The sequence below is a fragment of the Hemiscyllium ocellatum genome, chromosome 16 (genome assembly GCF_020745735.1).
Source record: "Hemiscyllium ocellatum isolate sHemOce1 chromosome 16, sHemOce1.pat.X.cur, whole genome shotgun sequence".
Classification (NCBI taxonomy): Eukaryota; Metazoa; Chordata; class Chondrichthyes; order Orectolobiformes; family Hemiscylliidae; genus Hemiscyllium; species Hemiscyllium ocellatum.
In genome coordinates, this window is record NC_083416.1 from 16,133,275 (window position 1) to 16,158,833 (window position 25,559).

The 25,559-nt window shown below is 42.8% G+C and overlaps 1 protein-coding gene across 4 annotated transcripts in view; it reads right to left on the reverse strand.

The window, feature by feature from the left end:
• LOC132823345 (F-box/WD repeat-containing protein 11) overlaps nt 1–25,559 on the reverse strand; it is a 182,180-nt gene that overhangs the window by 114,218 nt on the left and 42,403 nt on the right. The window contains exon 1 of one of the 4 annotated variants that reach the window (XM_060837062.1): nt 22,535–22,631. The exons of the other annotated variants lie outside the window; for them this stretch is intronic. Coding sequence (XP_060693045.1) covers nt 22,535–22,585 — 51 coding nt within the window. The 5' untranslated portion in view covers nt 22,586–22,631. Of the gene's footprint in view, nt 1–22,534; nt 22,632–25,559 lie in introns of those variants that run through there. 4 annotated transcript variants of the gene reach the window in all.

A 25,559-nucleotide genomic window follows, 5' to 3' on the forward strand; every position in this document is an offset into this window, starting at 1 on the left:
TCACCAGTTTCCTCATTTCCCCTCCCCCCACCTTACCCCAGTTCCAACTTTCCAGCTCAGCACCATCCTCATGAGCAGTCCTACCTGCCAATCTCCCTTCCCACCTATCCGCTCCACCCCATCACCTTCACCCCCATCCACCTGTTGTAATCTTTGCTACCTTCTCCCTAGCACCACCCCCCTCCCATTTCTCTCTCTACCCTGCCTTCAGTCCTGATGAAGGGATTTTGCCCAAAACAACAATTTTTCTACTTCTTGGATGCTGCCTGATCTGCTGTGCTTTTTCAGCACCACTCTAATCTAGACTCCGATTTCCAGCACCTGCAGTCCTCACTTCTGCCTAGTTGACAACAGCTGTATGGTCACCATTAAGCTAAATATTCTTTTCAATTCCACATTTATTAATTGATTGAAATTTCATCATCTGCCATGGTGGGATTGAAATCCAAGTCATCACAGCATTAAGACTCGAAATAATATCACAACTCTCTGCCTTTGCAATTGTAGACATCAGAAATCCACTTTCAAATTTCACAACCAAGCGTCAACATCAAACGTTCCAAAAGCACATGCAAGTGAGAAGAAAAGTGAATGCAAAATATGGTGCATGCTAGAAATTTGAAACAGAACAAATGCTAGAAATACCCAAATCTGGTAGCATCTATGGACAGTGTGTTAACTTTCAGGTTAATGGTCCTTCATAAGCACAGAACATTTCTTCCGGCGAAATTTGATTGATCTGAAATGTTAACTCTGCATCTACGTGCAGAAAATAATTCATCTATTCGGTGCCAATGGGATTAAAATCTACCTTTATACCAGCAGCCCTGTTGCGCCATTGTTCTCACTTTTTCTTCCCCAACCCCTCACACAGCAGCTATGGTTATGCCTCCTACACCTTGAAGGGTTGTGCTCATTTGCATCTGGGTTTAACATCTAAATAGATAATTCCTGAAAAGTGACTCACTATTTTCATCTTCTTAATCTGGACTGATCTAAAATAAACCTACAAAAATGAGTTAACTGGCTGCATCATTAATTACTTCCTCTGAGCTTGCTGCACCCATCAGCTCCAGTCCACTGAAGCGATAGAATATTGTTTAATGCAATCTAATAGGCTTGCCAACCTGCTTTAATGACTATTATTCCGGTAGTGGCTGGGATGGCAAGCATGTATTAAGTACTGAAACGCAAGAAGCATTTCAGCATAGGCTGATCTGTCATCACCTGATATGGGACATGCCTCTCAGGTAATGTAATCACTCATATGATTTGATATGCATTTAATTTTTCACACAAAAAAATCTAAATACCATCTGTCATACCAAGAAAACTTTCAGTCATGAACTAAACTAAAGTGAGACAGACTAAGTGACTTCACCCACAGCTTCCCTCTCCCTTGGTAGGCAACTTCATTAAGCAACCTGCTTTGACCAGTCTCAGAAGCTGGAGGGGCTGAGGCATTCAATATTACACAACTTGCAGAGTGCACACTTACTACAGTATGGATTCAAAATAACTTCCGGATATCTCAAAGAACTTCAAAGCTAATAGAGTACTTTGGCTGCAGAATCATAGGAACTCTATAGACAATTTGCGTCATCAATATCCCATTAATAGCAATAAGGTTTTAATGATGATGGTTGAAGGATAAATATTAGCCACATTACCAGGGAGAATTCCCCCTTCTCTTTATCAAATAGCACAATGTAATCTTTATCACAAGACAGGGAAGGAGATGTAATCTACACATCTGAAATACGCACCTTCAACAGCACAGCACTCCCTCAGCACTAAAGAGTACGTGTCGGGAGTTGGGTTGGAACCTGCAAGCAGTGCTCCTCACCGAAAGCACAACTGACAAAAATTGAGCCCCCAATATATGAAGCTAGCACAATACAGAAAAAAAAAAATTACTAGTCCTCATGGAGAGAAATTGAGCCAGTCCAAGCCCACCGAAAGTTGTTTTAGACTTAATTATTTACATTGAATTCAGACAATAACAGTATTTTCTTCAGGCTAAGACATGATGTCAGGTTTGCAATCTCCATTTGACTGTTTAAGAAAGGTGAAGCTATAAAACATTCATACACCTGTTAGGTAACCCAAGGTCTTGAACAGAGATCTGTTCCTGTCCAAATTTACAATTTATTCAATTCACAAAAAGTCATGCTGAAAGTAGACACCAGACCATGACTTGAATTTATTCTAGGCTGAACTCTTACATCCAATTCTGGCCTGATAAAGATTGAGAAATTATGCTATAACAAATAGCCTCAGAGGACTACTGCGCCATCTTACAACTAAACAGATGGAGTATTTACAGGAAACCACAGAAAATCCTCAAGAAAAGACTCGCTTTTCCGAGAATGCATGCACAAATGTAGCAAAGCCACATGTGTGGAACAAAGTTTAATAGTAACTGGTGCATGTGTTTGGGACTGGGTTGTTGTGCCGTCGACAACATCTGAGCCTTTGGCATTGTGTGCTACATTTCAAACCATCTTTAGTGTCAACCACCAGTGAAGGTTGGAAACATCTTACCGTTACAAAGATTAGATTAGAATCCTATAGTGTGGAAACAGGACCTTCAGCCCAACAAGTCCACACCGACCATCCAAAGAGTAACCCACCCAGACTGATTCCCCGATCCTATATTTACCCCTGACTAATGCACCTAACACAATGGGAAATTTAGCGTGTTTAGCATGGCCAATTCACCTGACCTGCACATCTTTGGATTGTGGGAGGAAACCAAAGCACCTGGAGGAAACCCATGCAAACACGGGGAGACTGTCTGTGAAGTTTGCACAGTCACCCAAGGCTGGAATCGACCCCAGTCCCTGGCGCTGTGAGACATCAGCGCTAACCACTGAGCCACTGTGCCATCCCCAATGTATAAAGAAAGCCTTGTATTTATATTATTCCATTTCTAACCTCAGAATGCCACAAAGCACCTAGCAGCCAACTTTGTATTTTTGTCGGGTCAACACCATTTCAATGTTGGAAACATGATACCAGTTTGCAATGTTCCACAAACAGCAATATGATGGTAACCAAATAATCAATTTTAACACTTGTTGAGAGATAAGTATTTTCTTAGATCCTGAGGAGTAATCCCAGCTTTTCTCCAAAATGAAGATGTTTACTGCCACCTAAGAGGGTAGAGGAACCCAGTTTAATTAATTAAATATAACTCTCCCTCAGTGCTGCAATGAAATGTTGGTAATGGAAAGGTTTTAAAGTCTTTGGAGTAGAAAAGTTCAACACTTGAGCCACTCCTGATGTAAGACTTATGCCAAATACGTTATGATGCAAATCATCATTAAACTCATTGTTACTGTGGGATCTGGCTATGTTCTCAGTGGCTGTGTTTTACTCTCAAAGCAACAGTGAATGCACTCTATTATACCATAAGAATTTTGGAACACAATGAGTGTCTCAAAAAATGTAAGCATTTCATTTGTTTGATTTGCAATTCACCTCACATTGCTCACCATTATCTCTAGCAGTGACAAAATAAGCCACTAACTGTTTATCTTCAAAATACACTCTCCAGTCATGACTGCAGTAATGACAACATTTTGCCCGACTGCAGATTCTGGGCTTTGCTGATTTTCCACTAATTTTAGCTCTAAAAATTATACTCTAATCTCTGTTACTTAATTTCCTCACACAAGTGCATTACCTTATTTAAAAAGAGCACATTTAATAATTTAAACTCTGGCTTGTTGCACATCCACAATTCTAGGTGGAAGAGTAACAGCTGACACTACAAACATTAGAGGACTTTTTTTTAAATCACAAAACTGACTAAAATATTTCTTCTTTGAAGCCTTTATTAATTCAACAAGCTCAAACTAACCAACCATGGAAACAAAGTGTGGAAAAGGACAGCCAGTTGGGGCAGCATCTGAGGAGCAGGAGAATCGACGTTTTGAGCACAAGCCCTTTATCAGGAAGGAGCTCATTCCTGATGAAGGGCTTATGCTCGAAACGTTGATTCTCCTGCTCCTCGGATGCTGCCTGACCCTGTGGCTTTTCCAGCACCACACTCTTCGACTCTGATCTCCAGCATCTGCAGTCTTCACTTTCTCCTATCTATGGACACAGCATGCTGCCAATGAGAATTATTTATATCATGTCCGGCCAACATTTGCAGAAATCTACCATAAACTTTGCAATTATATTTCAACTCAACTTTAAATTACTTTGAAGTAATCTTTTAAGATATTCAGTCAATAAATTTACAATTACATGCACAAACCAGGGAATGGGGAAATAGAGCAGATGACTTTCCACCATTTATTGCAGGAAAATATCAAGTACACGCATGGGAAATTGGACAAGACAAGGTCAGGGCAGACTGCAAAAGCTCCTCCTGAGTCAGATATCTAAATGGTTGCAGCACCTGAGCAACCATATCCAACATATTTTTTCAAACAGGATAAGGAAAATTAGACATGGAATGACAAAAAAAAGGGAAAAACGCACATTCCCAAGGAGCTTGTTAAAATTGGAAACTGCAACAAGGAGTGGCAATGCCTCTATCCGCTTCCTACTCCATCTCCACCGTTACATGCATCCCAATAAAGAACCCTCCACCCTGCATAATTGGGCTAATGGGCCTTAAGATAATTCTCCGTAACCCCCCTGACCTCAAGCCATTCGACAAGATCAGAAACTGGCAATAGAAGCTCTGTGCTGGATTGTTTCACAGGGGTGTGCAACTGAGCAGGCAATCATGGGTTCAATTACCAATCTCATATGGATTCACTGTCAAAACACTGTTAACCCTAGCTCCCATATCAAGGCAGGAGGAAAATCAGTCAGGATTCTTATTCCTTGGATAGAAGACAAGTACAGATGAAGTTAGACAGGTTTCTCACCAGCTACAAAAACTGGCAACTTAAGGAATTTACAGAAGGCAGGAGGGCAACCAGTGTACCATACATCATAGTCAGACACTGCTTTCAGAACACAATAGGACTTTTTTGATAAGATGAACAAGGGCAGGACTTATACAGTTAATCGTGGGGCCCTGGATACTTAAGATTAGAATAGATTCCATACAGTATGCAAACAGGCCTTTCATCCCCACAAGTTCACACCAACCATCCGAAGAGTAACCCACCCAGGCACATTCCCTATCCTATATTTACCCTTGACTAATGCACCTAACACAATGGGCAAGTTAGCCTAGCCAATTCACCTGACCTGCACATCTTTGGATTGTGGGAGGAAACTGAAGCACCCAGAGGAAACCCATACAGGCATGGGGAGAATGTGCAAACTTCATACAGACAGTCTTCTGAGGCTGGAATCAAACCTGGGTCCCTAATGCTGAGAAGCAGTAGTGTTGATCTCTGAGCCACTGTACCACCCTACTTTTGTCAAACAGAAAGACCTAGGTGTTTAGCTACATAGTGCTTTGAAAGTGCTGTCACAGGCAGACAGGTTAGTAAGGAAGACCATTTAGTATGCTTGCCTTCATTGCTCAGACAATGAGTACAAGAGTTGGGATGTCATGTTGCGGTTGTACAAGAAGTTGATGAGGTCACTTTTGGAGTACTGTGTACAGTCCTGGTCGTCCGGCTAAAAGAAGGATATTATTAAATTGGAAAGGGTGCAGAAAAGATTTATAACTATGTTACTGGGATGGGAGGGTTTGAGTTACAAAGGGGCAGGATAGACTGGGACTTTATTCACTGGAATATAAGAGGTTGAGGGGTGACGTTATAGAGGTTTATAAAATCATGAGGGGCTTAGAAAAGGCGAATAGCAAAAGGTCTTTTCTTCCTCCTAGGGTAGGGGAGTTTAAAACTAGAAGGCATAATTTTAAGGTGAGAGGAGGAAGATTTAAAAGTGACCTGAGGGGTAACTTTTTCCACACACAGGGTGGTTTGTATGTGGAATGAACTGCCAGAGGAAGTGGTACTGTGGATACAGTAACAATATTTAAAAGACAATTGGACAGGCATATGAACAGAAAGGTTTAGAGGGATATGAGCCAAACACAGGCAAACAGAATTAGTTCAGTTTGGGAAACTTGGTCAGCATGGACAATATTGAAGGGTATATTTCCATGCTGCATGACTCTCTGACTATTTCTCCTAACCTTTGCAAAACATTACTTATCGGTCAGATTTTGGAACATATATCATTATGGGGCTCAAGAAATTCCTTCCTCCAGAACACCCAGCTCAGCCTCTCCTACATGTTACCCATATGCAGGAAGCGTGCATGAACCCACACACTGCAACTCTGTCTACCGCATCCATTTGTGCTTCCTGAATTGAATGCAAACAGACAATGCTTATGTAGTAGATAAATTAAGTGGTCAACAAGGTGTCAAATTCAAGACAGCATGATCTGCAAAAAGGCATCATGTAACAGGGGGAGAAATTTCCAAGGAATTGTTGCTGAACAAACACACCTTGGAGTGCAGGCTCTTTGTTTCGTGAATATTGTCACAAAGCAAGTCCCTTTTTTTTCCTAAAGGCTGTTCCTTGGTTCAAGAAAATTCTGTCCTTGATTTTTTTCAGAGGGGCAATAAACCAGGGCGGACTCCGATCAGTCTGGTTTGGTACAGAAATGAAAAAGGATTTTGAGAGACCTTTCGTTTATATGTAAACAGATGAGAATTCAGGCCAAAGTAGTCATGCTTTAGAAGTGACCACCTGTATAATGAAAGGGGAGTGGTCAGCTCTCTAGCTAGCTGAGCTGAGTGTGTGATGCTAGAAAAGCACAGCAGTTCAGGCAGCATCTGAGGAGCAGGAAAATCAACATTTCGGGTCGGAGCCCTTCATCAGCCTTTTCAGATGAAGGGCTCCAGTCCGAAACATCAATTTTCATATTCCTTGAATGCTACCTAACCTGCTGTGTTTTTCGAGCACCACACTCTCAACTCTGATCTCCAGCACCTGCAGACCTCACTGTCTCTATGGTCTAACATATGAGGAACGGCCGAGGATCCTGGGATTGAAATCATTGGAGTTTAGAAGATTAAGGGGAGACTTAATAGAAACTTACAAGATAATACATGGCTTGGAAAGAGTGGACACTAGGAATTCTTTTCCGTTAGGCAAGGAGATAGCCTTAAAATTAGAGAGGGTCAATTCAGAACAGAAATGCGGAGACATTTCTTCAGCCAGAGAGTGGTGGGCTTGTGGAATTCATTGCCGCAGAGTGCAGTGGAGGCCGGGACGCTAAATGTCTTCAAAGCAGAGATGGATAGATTCTTGATGTCACGAGGAATTAAGGGCTACGGGGAGAATGCGGGTAAGTGGAGTTGAAATGCCCATCAGCCATGATTGAGTGGCAGAGTGGACTCGATGGGCCAAATGGCCTGACTTCCACTCCTATGTCTTATGGTCTCTAGCTAGCTGAGCTAAGCAGCTTTAGTTCTGTCCTGAACTGGCAAGTTCAACAGGGAGCTGTGTGGAAACTCTCTTTTCTGTCCTTCAACTTCAACCTGTAAGCATATGTTCCATTTATACTAGTTTTTAAAGGGAGTTTGCTTATCTGGACTATTGTGTGCATTTGGAACAGCATCATTAAGTCTACTGGAGAGGTTAAGTTCTGCAGGGATTCTTTATTCTGTTATGTTTCATTGTGTAATTTTGCGAATAAATTTTTTGTCTGTTTTAAAATCTAGTAGTCAACCTAGCTAACTTACTCTGGGTAATTGTTACTGTACACTCATTAAAACAAATTGCAAATTTAGCTCTAGGGCTGCCTGCTTAAGAATATTTTGAGTGGTCTGGCCTAGTCCATAACAATGTGGAGTTGCAGGTAGTTAGAATAGCGAAGAAAGCATTTGCTATGCTTGCCTTTATTGGTCAGTGCATCGTGTATAGGAGTTGGGAGATCATGTTGTGGCTGTACATGGCATTGGTTAGGTCACTCCTAGAATAGTGTGCGCAATTCTGGTCTCCCTCCTTTCAGAAGACTGCTGCAAAATGTCAGAGGGTTCAGAAAAGGTTTACAAGGATATTGCCAGGATCAGAGGGTTTGAGCTACGGGGAGAGGATGAATAGGCTGGAGTTATTTTCCATAGAGTGTCAGAGGCTGAGGGATGAACTTAGAGGTTTATAAAATCATGAGGGGCATAAATAGGGTAAATAGACAAGGTCTGTACCCCAGTGGTAGAGTCCAAAACTAGAGGGTATAGGTTTAAGAGGAGAGGGGAAAATTTATAAAAGGGACTTAAACTGAGACTTTTTTATGCAGAGGGTGGTGCATACATTGAATTAGCAGCCAGAGGAAGTGGTGGAGGCTGGTACAATTACAACATTTAAAAGGCATCTGGATAGATATGTGAACAGGAAGTGCTGAGAGAGATATGGGCCCAGTGCTGGCAAATGGGATTACATTTATATAGGATATCTAGTCGGCATGGACGAATTGGCCCGGAGGGTCTGCTTTACACTTCTATGACTCTAATTACCAATTTCTGAGTAAATATTTATAGCCTGCATTATTAATGCACAATAGAAGCAATTAACAGCTTCCAGCATATTGTACTTTCAAAACAACCTGATATTTAAACAATGAATTATCCCAAGTAAGTGGCAATTGTGTTCTTCCTCCGAAACTGCCCAAACCAAAAGTCAGGTGAGATCAAACTTTTGCGACAAATGATTTCCAACTCAGTTATGATGTAACTGCAGCATTTTCAGAATCAGAATGAAACAGTTTAATAAGTGTCCAGTTTTAAAGGAGGAGACTAACTTGAAACAAAACTGCAGCAGTCTAACAGAATACAACGGTCCAAATATCCAGGTCCAGTTAGCTCTAAAGTATCTAAAAAAATTTCAAGGGATACAACAATAAAACATTTATTGTTCACTTCTAATTGCCCTTCAATTGAACTGACTGCTCTCTATGCCATTTGAGAGTGCGCCAGTTAAGAATTAACAACGTTGCAGACTAGACTAGGTAAAGATAGCAGATTTCCTTCACTAAAGGACATTGCTGAACCAAACACTTTTCTTAAAAAAAGCTAGTAATGGCTACAATGTCACCATCAGACAAGTTTAATTCAGATTTATTAACTAAATTCAATCTCGATCAGCTGGCATGGTGGAAAGTGAACCCTTGTCACTACAGGATTATTCTGGGCATCTGAATTGTTCTTTAAGTAAGCAGATGTTAGATTGAAGACATTACTGTTGAAATATCTTTGGGTAAGTTACTGCACAGTAGCTTGTAAATGGTACATACTGACGCTAGCGCACAGTGATGGAGGGAGTGAATGTCTAAGGTGGTGGCTGGGGTGCCAATCAAATGGGCTGCTTTGTTCTGGTTGTCATTATACTCGAGTGTTGTGGAAGCTGCAATTATCCAGCTGAGTAAAGCACATTCCATCAGACTCCTTGTAAAGGATAGAGAGGAATTTCAGAGAAGCTGATCACAAAGTCCCACACTTTTAAGCAGCTCAAGTTTGGTTTTTGGTCAATAGGAACCTCCCTGTCAACAACACCATTGATCATTAGCAAATTGATGCAAGGTAAAGTAATGGGGTGATAATTGATTGAATTGGATTATTACCTTTCTTATGGCCAGGGAATGCCTAGGCAACCTTCCATTTGTTGAGCAGATGTCAATGGCATAACTATGTGGGAATTGCTTGGCGAGGTGCACTGATGTTTCTGAAGCACGAATCTTCAGCACTGCAACTGGGATATTGTCAAGAGCACAACCTTTGCTATATCAGGAGTGATCACTATTTCTTGATGTAACAGTAAAATGAACCGACTAAAGAACAAGAACGAAAACAAAAGAGAAGTAAAGCAGACCAAGTCCTTTGACTCTCCTAGCCTGCACTAGTGTCCCAAAGCTAGTCCCTTTTTTTGGCCTAAAAGCTGTTACTTGGCTCAAGGAGGCTCTGTCTTTTATTTTCTTTTAAAAAGAGGGGCAATAAACTGGGCCAGACTGATCAGTCTGGTTTGGTACAGAGATGAAAAGGATTTTGAGAAGCTTTTTATTTATATGTAAACACATCAGGCCAAAGTGGTCATGTTTTAGAAGTGACCGGTATAATTAAAAGGGGAGATTTCAGCTCTTTAGCTGGTTGGAAGTTCAACAGGGAACTGTGTGGAAACTCCCTCTTTTCTACCCTTCAACGCCTACCTGTAAGCATATGTTCCATTTATACTGGTCTTTATAGGGAGCTTGCTTATTGGGACTGTTGTGTATATTCGGAACAGCATGATTAAGTCTTGTTTGGATAGACTGAGTAATGCTGGAGTTCTTTAGTCTATTCTTTGTGTTTTATGGTGTAATTTTGCGAATATATATTTTGTCTGTTTTAAAATCTCGTCGTCAACCTAGCTATCTAACTCTGGGTAATTATTACTGTACACTTACCAAAACAAATTGCGAAGTTATGGTCTGGGGCTCCCTGTTTAATAATGTTTTGAGTGGTCTGGCCTAGTCCATAACACCAATCATCATGCCCTAAACAAAACTGAACAAACAAACAAACCTTCTGCCCCTATTTGGTCCACATCCCCCTCTTCCCTCCCTATTCATGTGCCTCTTAAATGTCACCAATGTGCCGGCTTCCACCATCTCTTCTTGCAGTGCTTTCCAGGTTCCTACCACATTCTGCATGAAGAACTTCCATTGCATATCCTCCTCTCACCTTGAACCTGTGCACTCTTCTAATTGAAACTTCAACCCTGGGAAAAAGCCTCTGACTATTCACTCTATCTAAGCCTCTCAATTTTGTAGATCTCTATCAGGTCATCTCAGCCACCGTCTTTCCAGTGAAAACAACCTAGTCTTTTTGACCTTTTCCTCTTAGCCAATGCTCTTGAAACCAAGCAATGTTCTGGTGAACATTCTCTGCACTTTCTCCAAAGCTTTCACGTCCTTCTGGTCTTGTGTGCAAAACTGCACACAATACTCCAAAATGTGGCCTAACGGGTTTTAATAGTGGCAACATGGTTTGCCAATTCTTGTACTGCATGAACCGGCCGATGAAGGCAAGCATACCATTTGCCTTCTTCGTCACCTTGGCCACCTGTGTTGCCACTTTTCGGGAACAGTGGGCCTGCACGTCCAGTCCATCTGTATGTTAATGTTCCTAATAGCGCTGCCATTTACAGTATAATTCACATCTAAATTTGATTCTCCAAAATGCACCACCCTGTATTTGTCTGGATTAAACTCCATCTGCCATTTCTGTAGTCAATTCACCCAAGACTGGCATCGGTGATGCTACGGACTAGTGGAGGAGACCAAGATTGTTCAATCCATCCAGCACTTCTGGTGGACAATAGTTCCAAATGCTCCTGCCTTGTCTTTTGTATTCACAAACTGAGTTTCATTAAGGATAAGAATACCCATGGAGAGCCACTTCTTCCCATTTTTGCTCTTGTCCACCACTCCTAGCTAGATGTAACACAAGTGCGGCTTTGGTTTGATCTGATCGTGTAACTTGACAGTTAAATGAATCCCTGTGCAGCCAATGTATCTCAAATCTTCAAGTTTGCTGTCTTCACTGTCTCCTTAAAAACAAAGATTCTCAATCCCTCCATATTTGCAAACTATTACCACCATGTTTAACCTGCCTTTCCTCCCTAAAGTTCTTGAATGCATTGTTATCTGCCAAATCTGTGCCCAAAACTATTGATCTGAGAGTCTGACTTTAGTTGTGGGTAAGTTATTGGAGGCGATAATAAAAGATAGGATTTATGGACATTTAGACGGGCAAAATGGATTAGGGACAGTCAGCATGGTTTCATGTTTCATAGGGTCTTGGGTAGTGTTGTAGAACACAGGGGTAAAGGTACACAATTCTTTGAAGTTTATGTCACATAGAGAGATAAGTTAAAAAGATGTTTGACATGCTTGCCTTTATTGCTCAGGCCTTTGAGTATCGGAGTTGGGACTTTTTTTGAGATTGCAGAGGACAACAATGAGGGCTGTTCTGGAATACTGTGTCCAGTTCTGGTCATCCAGTTGTAGAAAGGAGGCTTCAGAAGAAATTTACCACAATGTTGCCTGGTACAGAGGATTTGAGTTTTAAAGAAAGGCTGGCTAGACCGGGACTTTTTACACTGGAGCATAGGAGGTTAACAGGCAACCTGTTAGAAATTTAGAAAAACTGAGAGATATACATAGAGTTGATTGATGGTAGTTGCTTTTCTCCCCCAAGATGGGAAATTTCAAGACCCAGGAGGTGCATTTTTAAGATCAGAGGAGAGATCCAAAAAAGACACAAAGCAATTTTTTTTTTAAACAGAGTGGTTCATGCGTGGAATGAACTTCCTGAGGAAGTGGTGCATTCGGATACAATTATAACATTTAAAAAACATTTGGGTGGATAGATGAAGAGAAACGGTTTGGAGGGATATGGGACAGGAGCAGACAGGTGGGGCTAGATTAGTTTGGGTTTATATTCAGCATGGGCTGGTTAGACTGAGGGGGTCTACTTCTGTGCTGTATGACTATCTTTCCTACAATTCCACGTATGACACCTGCCATCAGATTGACCTTGCCACAGTATGAAACAGCCCATGATGTCATTCCTGCCATTCTCTCTGAATGACAGTGATAAACTAGCATTCCTCAGCATTCTCTACTTAGCAACATTGTTATGCAACCTCCTCCAAAGCCATTCCTCAGTGAGCTTTGGTTCCTACTCATGCACTGTTACCTCTGAAATGCCCAAGAACCTAATTTCACTCCTCCCATCTATCCCTCATTTTGGGAAATGGGTGTCATTGGCTGGCCAGCATTTACTGCTCATCCCTAGTTGCCCCTTGGGGTGAAGGTAATGAGCTGTCTTCTTGAACTGCTGCGGTCCATGTGTTATTAGTTGATCCACAATTTAGGATTCGGAACATGTTCCCCTTCCATGATAACATCCAAATATATATCAAGTTCGAAATCTCATTCTTCCAGCATTCCTGTATTTGGTGATTTTCACTGGCTCACGGTCTGATGACACTTCAATTTTAAAATCCTCACCCTCTATTGTCTCTGCACACTCCAATGCTGATAGTTTATGAATCCCTGATTTTAATTAGGCCATCACCAGCAACACAGCTGCTCAAGTAGATAGTTGTTGGCTCTTTTACCATCTGCACAAGTCCGGACTGGCAGGACTCAGCTGGCTCAGTTAGACGTAGTGTTACTGAGCCATTACTATAGAGCCACTCTTACTACTGGACTTCGATATCCCTTCACCCTATATCCAAACAACCCATGCTCAGAGTACCTATCCTCAGGATTTCTGCGATTCTGGTGTTCAACATGGAGTACTTGTCCATCAGCTGAGGGAGAAGCCAATTAGAGATAATCAAATTTCCTTGCCCAAGTTGACCGTATGCCAAGAAATTTCACAGTCTGAAATCAGTGTTTTGAGAATCCCCAGCATCACTCCCTCCCAACTCTATGTACTCTCTAAGCAGTCAGTCAGTCAGTCAGTCAGTCAATCAGGACATTAACTGAGTGGCATTGGTTGAAAGGTAGAATTCTAAGTGTTTTATTACATCTGTGGGTCCACTATTACCACAAGTCCCAGATATCTGGGAAGATAATTCTGCTGGGTTGACAAGGTTATTACCTTCTTTGTCACATCCAAATTCACTGCATAGGTCTATGCAGCATTGTTTCTTAGGTTTTATATCGATGTTCAGAGGATCGACACAACTGGGAGGTTGTGCTTGCCAATTCTAGAGCAGAGAGTTAATCACACTGCTGATTCCCAACCAAGTGTAGCAGATTTCTTTCGGTAATGGACAGGAGTGATCCAAATGAATATTTATGACAATCTCATAGCTTCAAGGTCACCATAACGGTGAATGTTTATTTTCGCAACGTTTTTATTTAACTAGACAAATTCAAATTTGCCAGCTTCTGTCAAATTTGAATTAATCTCTCGTGTATCATCAGTCGAAGCCTCTAGATTCTGAGTCCAGGAACTTAAGCATTATGCTACCATAGCTGAAAATGTGCTGAATGTACAATTATCATCACAGGGCATGGTAGCATAATGGAGGAGAAAGTGAGGACTGCAGATGCAGGAGATCAGAGCTGAAAAAGCACAGCAGGTCAGGCAGCATCTAAGGAGCAGGAAAATCGATGTTTCGGGCATGAGCCCTTCTTCAGGAGCCCTCCATTCCTGAAGGGGTCATGTCCGAAACTTCGATTCTCCTGCTCCTTGGATGCTGCCTGACGTGCTGTGATTTTCCAGCAACACATTTTCAGCTCTGATCTCCAGCATCTGCAGTCCTCACTTTCTCCTCCATTATGCTACCATGCCCTGTGATGATAGTTGTACATTCAGCACTATTGGCAATTCCACAGATGTTGAAGCAGTCCAAGTTCAAATGCAGTAAACCAGATTTGGTCTGGCAAGTGGCAAAGTAACATTCATTCCACAATGACTATCTCCAACAAGAGAATCGAGCAATCTCCCTTTCACATTCAATGGCATTACCATCACTGAATTCCCTATCAAAATCTGGGAGTCCCACTGACCAGAAACTAAACTGGACAGGAATATGAAGATCCACATGCTCCAGAGGTGCATACTAAAATCTCTGAGCAGATTGATTATAAAGTGTCTATAAATACAGTGGCTTCAAAGATTGGTCAAAAGGTTAGAAAACCTGCCAATAACTCATGTCCTGACTCCTCAATGCTGTCCACAATCTAAAAAGTACAAGTCAGGAGTGTGGTGAAATATTTTCCACTTGCCTTGGGAGTGCAGCTCCAACACCACTCAAAGCTTGACAACATCAAAGATGAAGCAGCCTACTTGATTGCAAGCACACCCACAAACATTGACGCCCCATACCACCAATGCTCAGTAACAACAGTGTGCGCCATTGATGAGAAGCGCTGCCGAAATTCACCAAAGCACAGCACATTCCAAAACCCTCAAATCACTACCATCTAGAAGGACAAAGACAGCAGATACACAGGAACACAACCTAGCTTCCTCTCCAAGTTCCTCACCATTCCAACTTGGAAATATTTCAACTTGGAAATATTTAGATTAGATTACTTACAGTGTGGAAACAGGCCCTTCGGCCCAACAAGTCCACACCGACCCGCCGAAGCGCAACCCACCCATACCCCTACATTTACCCCTTGACCTAACACTACGGGCAATATAGCACGGCCAATTCACCTGACCTGCACATCTTTGGACTGTGGGAGGAAACCGGAGCACCCGGAGGAAACCCACGCAATCACGGGGAGAATGTGCAAACTCCACACAGTCAGTCACCTGAGTCAGGAATTGAACCCGGGTCTCTGGCGTTGTGAGACAGCAGTGCTAACTACTGTGCCACCGTGCCGCCCACAAATATATCACCATTCCTTCAGCATCATTGTAACTTAGAAAAGACACTGCTGCTTAATCAACATTTATCACAAGCAAATTGCACAACTAAGCAATCTAGTTAATGACAGTGTTTCCACTGACTGGTTTGACCTGTGTACAACTACCAAGTAATTAAACCAAATCAAGCATTTGCACCACCTTAAGGAACTGAAAGCAATATCTGAAAATGCTCGAATTTCACAGCACAACAAAAACAATACATATACCAGTGAGGTGAATCCAATATGTTAGCAAACCTACCTTCCAGAAATGATCAAAGCAAGTTCCCTGCTGCTGATTCAAATACATGAATAAATTGTATAGTATTGTAACTGCCGAGGACCAGCAAGACAGAAAATACTAGTCCTGTCCCAGTCTTTTGAACATATAATGATTGTCTCATGTACAATCAGGTTAAGTACCAGAGGTAGGCCCAGGCACTGAGCATCAACAATGTGCTGGGCTACACAGGTTACTGGTTAAAAAAAACAAAGAAAATTTGCAGCCCAGGAACAGGCCCTTCGGCCCTCCAAGCCCAAGCCGATCCAAATCTACTGTCTAAACCTGTCTCCCATTTCCTAAGCATCTGTATCCCCCACTTACTCTTGCACCTGTCCAGACGCATCTTACATGAATCTACCTTGCCTGCCTCTACCACCTCTGCTAGCAACACATTCTAGATGCCCACCCCCTGTGTGAAGTACTTGCCGCGTGTATCCCCCTTAAACTTTTCATCTCTCACCTTGAAAGCGTGACCTCTCGTTACTGCTCGGTTGTATCCACCCTGTCTTTACCCTTCATGATTTTGTAAACCTCGATCAGGTCCCCCTTCAATATTTTTTTTCCAAATGAAAACAATCCTAACTTACTCAACGTCTCTTCATAGCTAGCACCTTCCGTGCCAGGCAACATCCTCAAACTTTCTCTGCACCCTCTCCAAAGCATCCACATCCTTTTGGTAATGTGGTGACCAGAACTGTACAGAGTATTCCAAATGCGGCCGAACCATTTCCCTGGACAACGTTAACATGACTTATCAGCTCTTATACTCAATACCCCATCCAATGAAGGCAAGCATATTATATGCCTTCTTGACCACTCTATCCACCTGAGAGAAAGTTGACTGCAGATGCTGGAGATCAGAGCTTAAAAATGTGTTGCTGGAAAAGCGCAGCAGATCAGGCAGCATCAAAGGAGCAGGAGAATCGACATTTCGGACATAAGCCCTTCTTCAGGAATGAGAAGGAAGGGTGTGCCAAGCAGGCTAAGATAAAAAGTAGGAAGGAGAGACTTGGGAGAGGGGCGTTGGGAATATGATATGTGGAAGGCCGGAGTGGGGGTGGGTGCGGAGAGGTCGGGAAGATGATCACAGGTCAAGAAGGCGGTGCTGAGTCTGAGAGTTGGGACTGAGAAAAGGTTGGGGGGGGGGGGGAATGAGAAAGCTGGAGAAATCTGCATTCATCCCTTGTGGTTGGAGGGTTCTGAGACAGAAGATGAGGCGCTCTTCCTCCAGGTGTCCTGTTGCTATGGTCTGGCGATGGAGGCGGCCAAGGACTTGCATGTCCTTGGCGGAATGGGAGGGAGAGTTAAAGTGTTCAACCACAGGGCAGTCGGGTTAGTTGGTGCGGGTGTCCCAGAGGTGTTCTCAGAAACTTTCCACAAGTACGCGGCCTGTCTCCCCAATGTATAGGAGGCTACATTGGGTGCAGCCGATGCAGTAAATGATGTGTGTGGAGGTGCAGGTGAATTTGTGACAGATATGGAAGGATACCTTGAGGCCTTGGAGGGAAGTGAGGGGGGAGGTGTGGGCACAAGTTTTGCATTTCTTGCGGTTGCAGGGGAAGGTGTCGGGAGGGGAGGTTGGGTTTGGAGGTGGCATCTGAGGGGAAATTGCGGTCTTTGAAGAAGTGGTTGACAATGTTCTCCACCGCATCTCCTCCACTTCCCACCCCTCCAATTGCCACCAGGACAGAACCCCACTGGTCCTCACCTACCACCCCACCAACCTCCAGATACATCATATCATCCTTCGTCATTTCCGCCACTTCCAAACAGACCCCACCACCAAGGATATATTTCCCTCCCACCCCTATCAGCGTTCCAGAAAGACCACTCCCTCCGTGATACCCTCATCAGATCCACAACCCCCACCAACCCAACCTCCACAACCGTAAGAAATGTAAAACTTGCGCCCACACCTCCCCCCTCACTTCCCTCCAAGGGATCTTTCCATATCTGTCACAAATTCACCTGCACCTCCACACACATCATTTACTGCATCGGCTGCACCCGATATAGCCTCCAATTCATTGAGGAGACAGGCCGCCTACTTATGGAAGTTTCTGAGAACACCTCTGGGACACCCGCGGCAACCAACCCAACCGCCCCATGGTTGAACACTAACTCTCCCTCTCACTCCACCAAGGACATGCAGGTCCTTGGCCTCCTCCATCGCCAGACCATAGTAACACGACGCCTGGAGGAAGAGCGCCTCTTCTTCTGTCTTGGAACCCTCCAACCACAAGGAATGAATGCAGATTTCTCCAGCTTTCTCATTTCCCCTCTCCCCATATTTTCTCAGTCCCAACCCTCAGACTCAGCACTGCCTTCTTGACCTGCAATCTTCTTCCCGACCTCTCCGGCCTATCACCCTCATCTTAACCTCCTTCCACCTATCGTATTCCCAACACCCCTCCCCAAAGTCCCTCCTTCCTAACTTTTATCTTGGCCTGCTTGGCACACCCTCCTCATTCCTGAAGAAGGGCTTACTTATGCCCGAAACGTAGATTCTCCTGCTCCTTTGATGCTGCCTGACCCACTCTATCCACCTGCGCAGCAAGCTTCAGGGTATAATCGACCTGCACTCCCAGATCTCTCTGCTCATCAACTTTTCCCAAGGCTCTTCCATTCCATGTATAATTCGCTCTAGAATTAGACTTGCCTAAATGCATCACCTCACATTTGTCTGTATTGAACTCCATCTGCCACTTTTCCACCCAACTCTCCAATCTATCTATATCCTCTTGTATTCTTTGACAGTCCTTTATGCTTTCTGCTACTCCAATCTTTGGGTCATCTGCAAACTTGCTGATCATACCAACAGTGCACACTTCCAGATCATTTACGTATATTACAAACAACAGTGGCCCCAACACTGACCGCTGTGGAACACCACTGGTCACCTTTCTCCATTTCAAGAAACTCCCTTCAACTACCACTCTATCTCCTGTTGATCAACCAGTTCTTTATCCACCTAGATAGAACACCATGCACACCATGTGGCCTCACTTTCTCTATTAGTTTACCATGGGGAACTATATCAAATGCCTTGCTAAAGTTCATGTATATGATATTTACAGCCCTTCCTTCAGCTATCAACCTGGTCACTTCCTCACAGAACTCTTAAGTTGGTAAGCTTCAATCTCCCCCGCACAAAATCATGTTGCCTATCACTGATAAGCCATGGTAATCAGTAGCAGGAATGGCTGGTCAATTTTATGAGCGAAGGTCTGAACTGCTCACTACAGGGCATGGAGTCCCTTCTGATTTGTGCAACCTTGTATCACAGCAGACCTCCAATAGAGGTTTTTAAAATACAACTTTCATCCACCAAGCTGATTTTCCCCACCCAGACCGTGCATGAGTGAAACATCACTTAACTAAACCAATGGAATTACAAGGTGCAAAATAACATAGAATCTTCTAAGGTGAGAATCAGAGCATCAGACCTTTCAAAAAGATAACAGTAAGCTGACATTACTAGATTCCATATCCAGGTGCTACCAACTAAGCTTCTCATAAAAGCAGAAATTGTCACCAATAATCCATATTTCGTTCAGGGTGTTCAAATCTAAGATCCCCAAGGGCCAGGATAAATTTACCAAATCTCTAGGAATGTCCTGCAAATGCCTAGAACTTCTTGCCACTGCTATTAGCAACCAAAGAGAAGAACAGAAGCCCTGCAGACAGACATCAATGCTGTTTGAAGACCAATATTTTGGAGCTGCAGGAAAGAAGGCTATTTGATTGGAACAGATAGATGGAAAAGCAGATGCCTGGGTGAAGCCCTCAAAAATAATGTCCAAGCAAAGTTGACAAGGTGAAATCAGGATTTGTGCATGCCTTTTCAAGGGTTGAGGAAGGAGCGAGGTCAGAACCTACTGACTTAGCAAAATGCATTTAATTCTAACGCCCAAGCAGACGCATCGCCATTTTTTTTTACATCTTTCACAGTCGAAAACTTGAACTCTGCATCTACTGAACAGGAACTATGCTCTAGTGCATTCTATAATAATACATACTGATAAAAAAAACAGAAGAGGCAAGAAATCACATCCTTAGATATAAGGAACTAAAACTCTGAAACATATTATTCTCCCATGTATATTGCAACTTTCAAAGCATAATCACAGAAAGAATACTGACACATGCAGCCAACTCAAATGGAAACTCCAAAAGCCAGGTTTTCCTCTCCTCATCCCACAACTCTCCTATATGTGTCCACAACAAGTGGAAGATAAATTACAAAGAACCCTCCAGTCCGTGAGCATACATGCATGTGCAAGCCAAGTGAACCGACCACTATTTGATGGTGGAGGGTAATGAGACCAGTAACCATACTCTTTCTGCCAAAAGATGCACTCACGCTCTTCAGCTGATGTTATTGTGCAGGAAAAGAGAGTATTTAGTCATGTCTCACACACTGTCTATTTAGTTATTTCTTGACAAAATAGCCAGGACATTCAGGTCATTTCAAGTTCCTGAGTCAATTTGCTGGTCTGGCTGATAGAACACATTGAGGCATAGCTCACTTAAAAACTGTGCAAGCCCACAACCTTAATTTTCTAAACCTATTTTCAAAATTTACGCACAAGACCTAGGCAGAAAGTCCAGTTAAGTACTGCAAGAGTACTGTACTGTCAGTGGTATTCATCCTTTGGATAAGGCATAAACTGAGACCCTACCTTCTCAGGGTGGATGCAATAGATGCTAAGGCACTATTTGAAGAGCAGCAGGGAAATTCTTGTGCGTCCTAGTTAATATTTATTCATCAATAAAACAGGTTACTTGCTGTTTATGTAATCTTGCTGTGTGCAAACTGCCTGCTGCATGACAGCAGAGACTGCTGCTGGGGCTGCCTGAAATTGCAAAGGCCATTTATTTTCAATATAAAAGCCAAATACAAGTTTTAGTTCAAGTACACACTTCCTTTTCCAGCTCAGCCATCAAATAGCTCCACGTGAGTGTTAGTGCAGTAGTCTGTTAATTGACAAACGACAAGTTAATTGATTAAACGCAAAAGTCGGCCAACTCCCAACTCATTTCAATTGGCCAGAAGACATTGGTTCCTAAAAGGGGGTACAACTCAGCAAACATTCCTGATCCTTAGAATTCTGTCAATTCAGGTTCTATACAATGCTGACCTAGGAATGCACATAAACAAGCTATATCCATTCTTCCAAGCAACAATTTAAGTCTAGCTGGCGCGTACTACACAATTAACCCGAAAGCTACATGCCATCAAGCTATATAGCAAATGACATCAAAACATGCCACATGCAGACACATCTAATATTTAACATTCAATATTATTGTAGAACATGACAAATGTACATATTAGCACATACAAATACAAAGCTATACAGGCAAGAACCAAAAGGGATTTATCAAAATAAACTTAACCCTCTGAGTGCTGAACTTCATTTTAATGTTCAAGTGACAGAATGCCAAATCCAAATCGTCATCCATCCTTGGATTTTAGCCGAAGAGCTCTAGAGAATTTTCTTCTGGTCTTTCTTTCACCTAATGCAATGGCCGAAGAAAGTGAAGCAATTCAAATCCCCAAGTGGTTAGGATCTTCATAGCTTTGTGGTATACTTGTCCTTGAAAGGAAAGGCTATTCTTGTTTCAGGAACTGAGACTCAAATGGCACCCAGACCCCTCTGGTTGATGACAGAACCCCTCCAAAACTACTCAAGATACTCCAAGGAAGGGTTGCTGGACATGAAATGCTAACTGGCTCTCCACAGATACTGCCAGACTTGCTGAGTTTTCCCAGCAATTTGTTCTTGTCACTCCAGACACTTTCCCACCCCCAAAGCGTGCAAAACTGTTTCCCAGCTAAATTTGATAGAGAGGGAGGAGACGAGATCAGTTACACGGTCCCAGTCACAAACTGTAGATTACAACCTTACCCTTATAGCCATGATGTGGAGGTACCTGTTTTGGACTGGGGTGGACAAAGTCAAAAATCACACAACACCAAGTTATAGTCCAACAGGGTTATTTGAAACCGCAAGCTAAGTCACAAATAGCAGCAAGGAGCCACCAGGTGATTAGCATATAACCAGCCCAAGGCAACAAGACTTGCAAAACATCCGGCAATACTCTCAGCCCCCTCCTTCTACCTGGCCACTGCATGGGCAACGCCCGTAATCCCTGCCCCCTGGCCCCCAGCTATTGGGGCATGAATGCCCAGACTGCTGCCCTCCCACTTCCCCAGACCCAACCACGGGACTGTGAAGTCCCACAGATTCCTCCCCAATTCGCGCCATAGGACCACTCATGCCCATAAGCCCCCTCCCACCCCTGCGGTCATGAGACTGCAATGCCCAAAATTCCCCATACAACAGCTCCCATGGGAAACGTGTGGACACACCCCTCCCCCAGCAACTGCCAAGACAGCACCGAAAGCTCCATGATTCATGTCCGAATTTAAAATTCTTCCCTTGATGGCACCAAGCTAATGTTATATAGGCACAGGCACAGCCTTAAGGTACAACACCCAAATGGTGTTTCATCACATGTGACTTTGGAAAACAGACAGTCAACATTCAATTTGGCCAAAGATTGCAACATTTCTGAGCCCACACCCATACACTCATCTAGTGTACATACAGGCACACAGTAGAGGTGACAGAATGGTGATGTAGGGCTTCAGATGTTTCCAGCTTGTAGCCAAAAGGTATCTAAGGTTAACTAATGCAGCACAGGCTGGTGTGCCTTTCGATCTTTAAACAAACTGGTTCACCTGGACACAGGATCAATCCTTCCCTTCCACCCAGCCACTGTCCAACATCAGCACAGACAGACTAACCAGAATGTGTCAGTACTCAGAGGGTTACAAATACACAGTCACAGAACCATAGCAAAAAAATAAAAACACAGTAAGTAAAGAAGATAAGGCACCTGGAGACATCTGACACTGGGCATGCTCTGCAGGCATCTCAGTGCGCACATGCTCTCTACCAGGTTGGAGCAGCCTAGCCACAAAGACCTGGGCACAGAACACTGCAGGATAACAAAAAGGAAGGAAGAGAAGCAGTTAGAAGCCAGACACGATCACATTGAAGTAGACAGCTTTATTTGTTAGTACTATAAGCACAAGACTTAGGTTGCATTAAGACAAGAAGTTGAAATGTAACAGCAACAAGCAATGACCCATATAAGTTGTTTCTGGAGAACTAAATGTGAACAGGTCAGCTAAGAAAAGTCAAGTGCTAGCAAATTTATGCTGTAAAAAGGGCGTTGTACATAACAAGCGAATCCTTTTCTCAGAGACTGAATCTCCATCCCAAATTCCCCAAACTCCTTTCTCAAACTTCTCAATTCCACTTTCAAGATTTCACAATTGTTCCACATACATATGGTTAAACGAGTAAAATCTCAAGTGATTTCTCTTCTCATTTCTATTTTTATCCAATAACCCCCTCAGTAATCATTTTATTTCAACTGAGGACTGCCCCAGAATGTCTATATATGGATAGCAGGCTTCGTATGTTTGCTATCATCGATACATTTTGTAAGTGTCTGCACTTGTGCACATGGATAAATATACAGATGTACAATAAAGATGAACAAATAAAACTCTCATGATGATGTCATGGAAATTCCTCTTCTAAAAACAGCTGCCACTACCTAAAAAAAACTGTCAGGTCTATCAATGGCCCAGTGAATAAATAAAACTCATGCTGCAGCTATGATTAAATCACATACTCATATCCCATAGCTTGATCAAATCTAGTAACTGTCTGTAGCTGGGGTAGCACAGCCAGCCTCAGTGTCTTATTTTTTAAATAACTTCCCCCAAATAAAAAGGCAGAAAGAGAGAGTGCACCTGAGAGCAGTCGTGTGCACAACAGAACACTCAGACCCAAATCTCTCCAAGGGAGAGCAGGTCTCAACAGTGTCTAGTTGGAAACGACCATTGGAATACTTAACTAAAATTAGTGCGACATTTTAGGAATTCAAAAAAGCCATTAGATGCAAAACGTTTGCCCTCTTTTTCACAGATTAGTCACTGAGCCCATTTGATATCAGGCATTCGATTTCAAGAACTTGAACACATCTTTTTATCACAATACCCAATGCTTCAAGCACTATGAGAACCTGGCCTCAATTCTTCCTCTTTGTAATCCACTACAGCCATTGATCACCTATTGTGTGAAGTAGCTATCTCCTGACATCAAATCTAAACCACCTTATCACAACCCCAAACACAGCAGCTTTTCCAGCATGCCTGAACATAGTGCTGAATGCACACTCCCTCACATACTTTGTAGGATCTTGAAGAACAATGATGTTGAAGGCTGGAGCACCACTGCTTAACAACTCAATCTCATCTCTTCACTGACACTGGTTCTAAGGACTGGGCAGCCAATGAATACGATTAAACAATAGTGCATAAAGTGCAGACTGACCAAAACGCTTTACCATGACTTTCGGTTCTAGATTTCTGAACAACTAATTTGACAACTGAAACCAGTATTGCATGCATTTTTTAAATCACTACCTCAAATAAATATTCCCCATTGTATCATACATACAGTCAAATACTCTTCTACTGATGTTATTAGGGCAAAATGAACAAAGTTACAGCACTGAACACTGTAGTGCTCCCAAATGCATGGAAGGTATGACAGATGAATGTGTGGCTAAAGAATTGGTGCAGGGAACAGGAATTCATATTTTGAGATCATTGAAATCATCTCTGGGGCAGAGGCGATCTGTTCAAAAGGGATGGGTTGCAGCTAGAGGGGAACCGATATCTTGGCAGCCAGGTCTGCTAGTATTACAAGGGAGGGTTTAAACTAGATTGGCAGAGGGAATAGGATTCTCAAAAGCAGGGAGGCATGTCTGAGGCTGGAAAGAGATACAGTAATCAGAAATATACTGAAAGTTGAAGAGACAGGTCAGACAGGAGTACGGCTGGAAGCAAGGAATGCCTGTTGGATTAAACTGCATCTATTTCAATGCTGAGGGCTAACAGGTAAGACTGATGAACCCAGGGCATGGATAGGTACGGGGGACTGGGACATTATAGCCATTACAGAAACATGACTAAGTGAGGGACAGGACTGACAGTTTAATGTGCCAGGGTACAGGTGCTTTAGGCAGAACAGAGGTGGACAAAAGCAAAGAAGAGGAATCGTATTTTTGATTAAGGTGAGTATCACAGCAGTAGTCAGATGAAATGACTGAAGGATCATCCAGTGAGGCTTTGTGGGTGGAGCTAAAAAATGAGAAGGGATTGTACTATAGGCCCCCAAATTGTCAAAGATGAACAAGTATGCAAGGATATCAGAAAGACCTTCAGGAGTAGTAAGATAGTCATAGTAGGAGACTGCCATAGCATTAAGGACTTATTTGGGTGTAATTTGTGAAGTGCTTTCAGGCAGGTTTCCTCAAGAAGTTTAAAGGGGGCCCTACTCAGGAAGGGGCAAAACCTGACATACTCTTGGGAAATAGGGGAGGACAGGTGACAGAGGTGACAGTGGGGGAGCACTTTGGGACTTGTGAACATAGCTATTTTGAAATTGATAGAACTATGGATAGGGACAAAACTGAACAACAGGTTCAAGTTCAAATTGGGGCAAGGCAAATTTTGATGGAATTAGACAGGAGGTGGTTGATTGGAGTAGCTTGTCCGCAGGCAAAGGGACCTCTAGCATGTGTGAGGCCTTTAAATGAGATAGGTAGAGTTCAAAGTCTATATGCTCCTGAGGGTGAAAGGCAAATTTGGCAGGAATAGGGAATCCTGGATAACAAAAGATATTGAGGCTTTGACCAGAAAAAAGGAAGAGACATGGTTTAGGTTCAGGCAGCTGTGATCAAGGGAATCACTGGAAGTACATATGGGACACAGGAGCTTACTGAAGGAAATCAGGAGGGTGCATTAAGGCAGGAGAAAGCCTTGGCTGAGAAAATTAGGGTG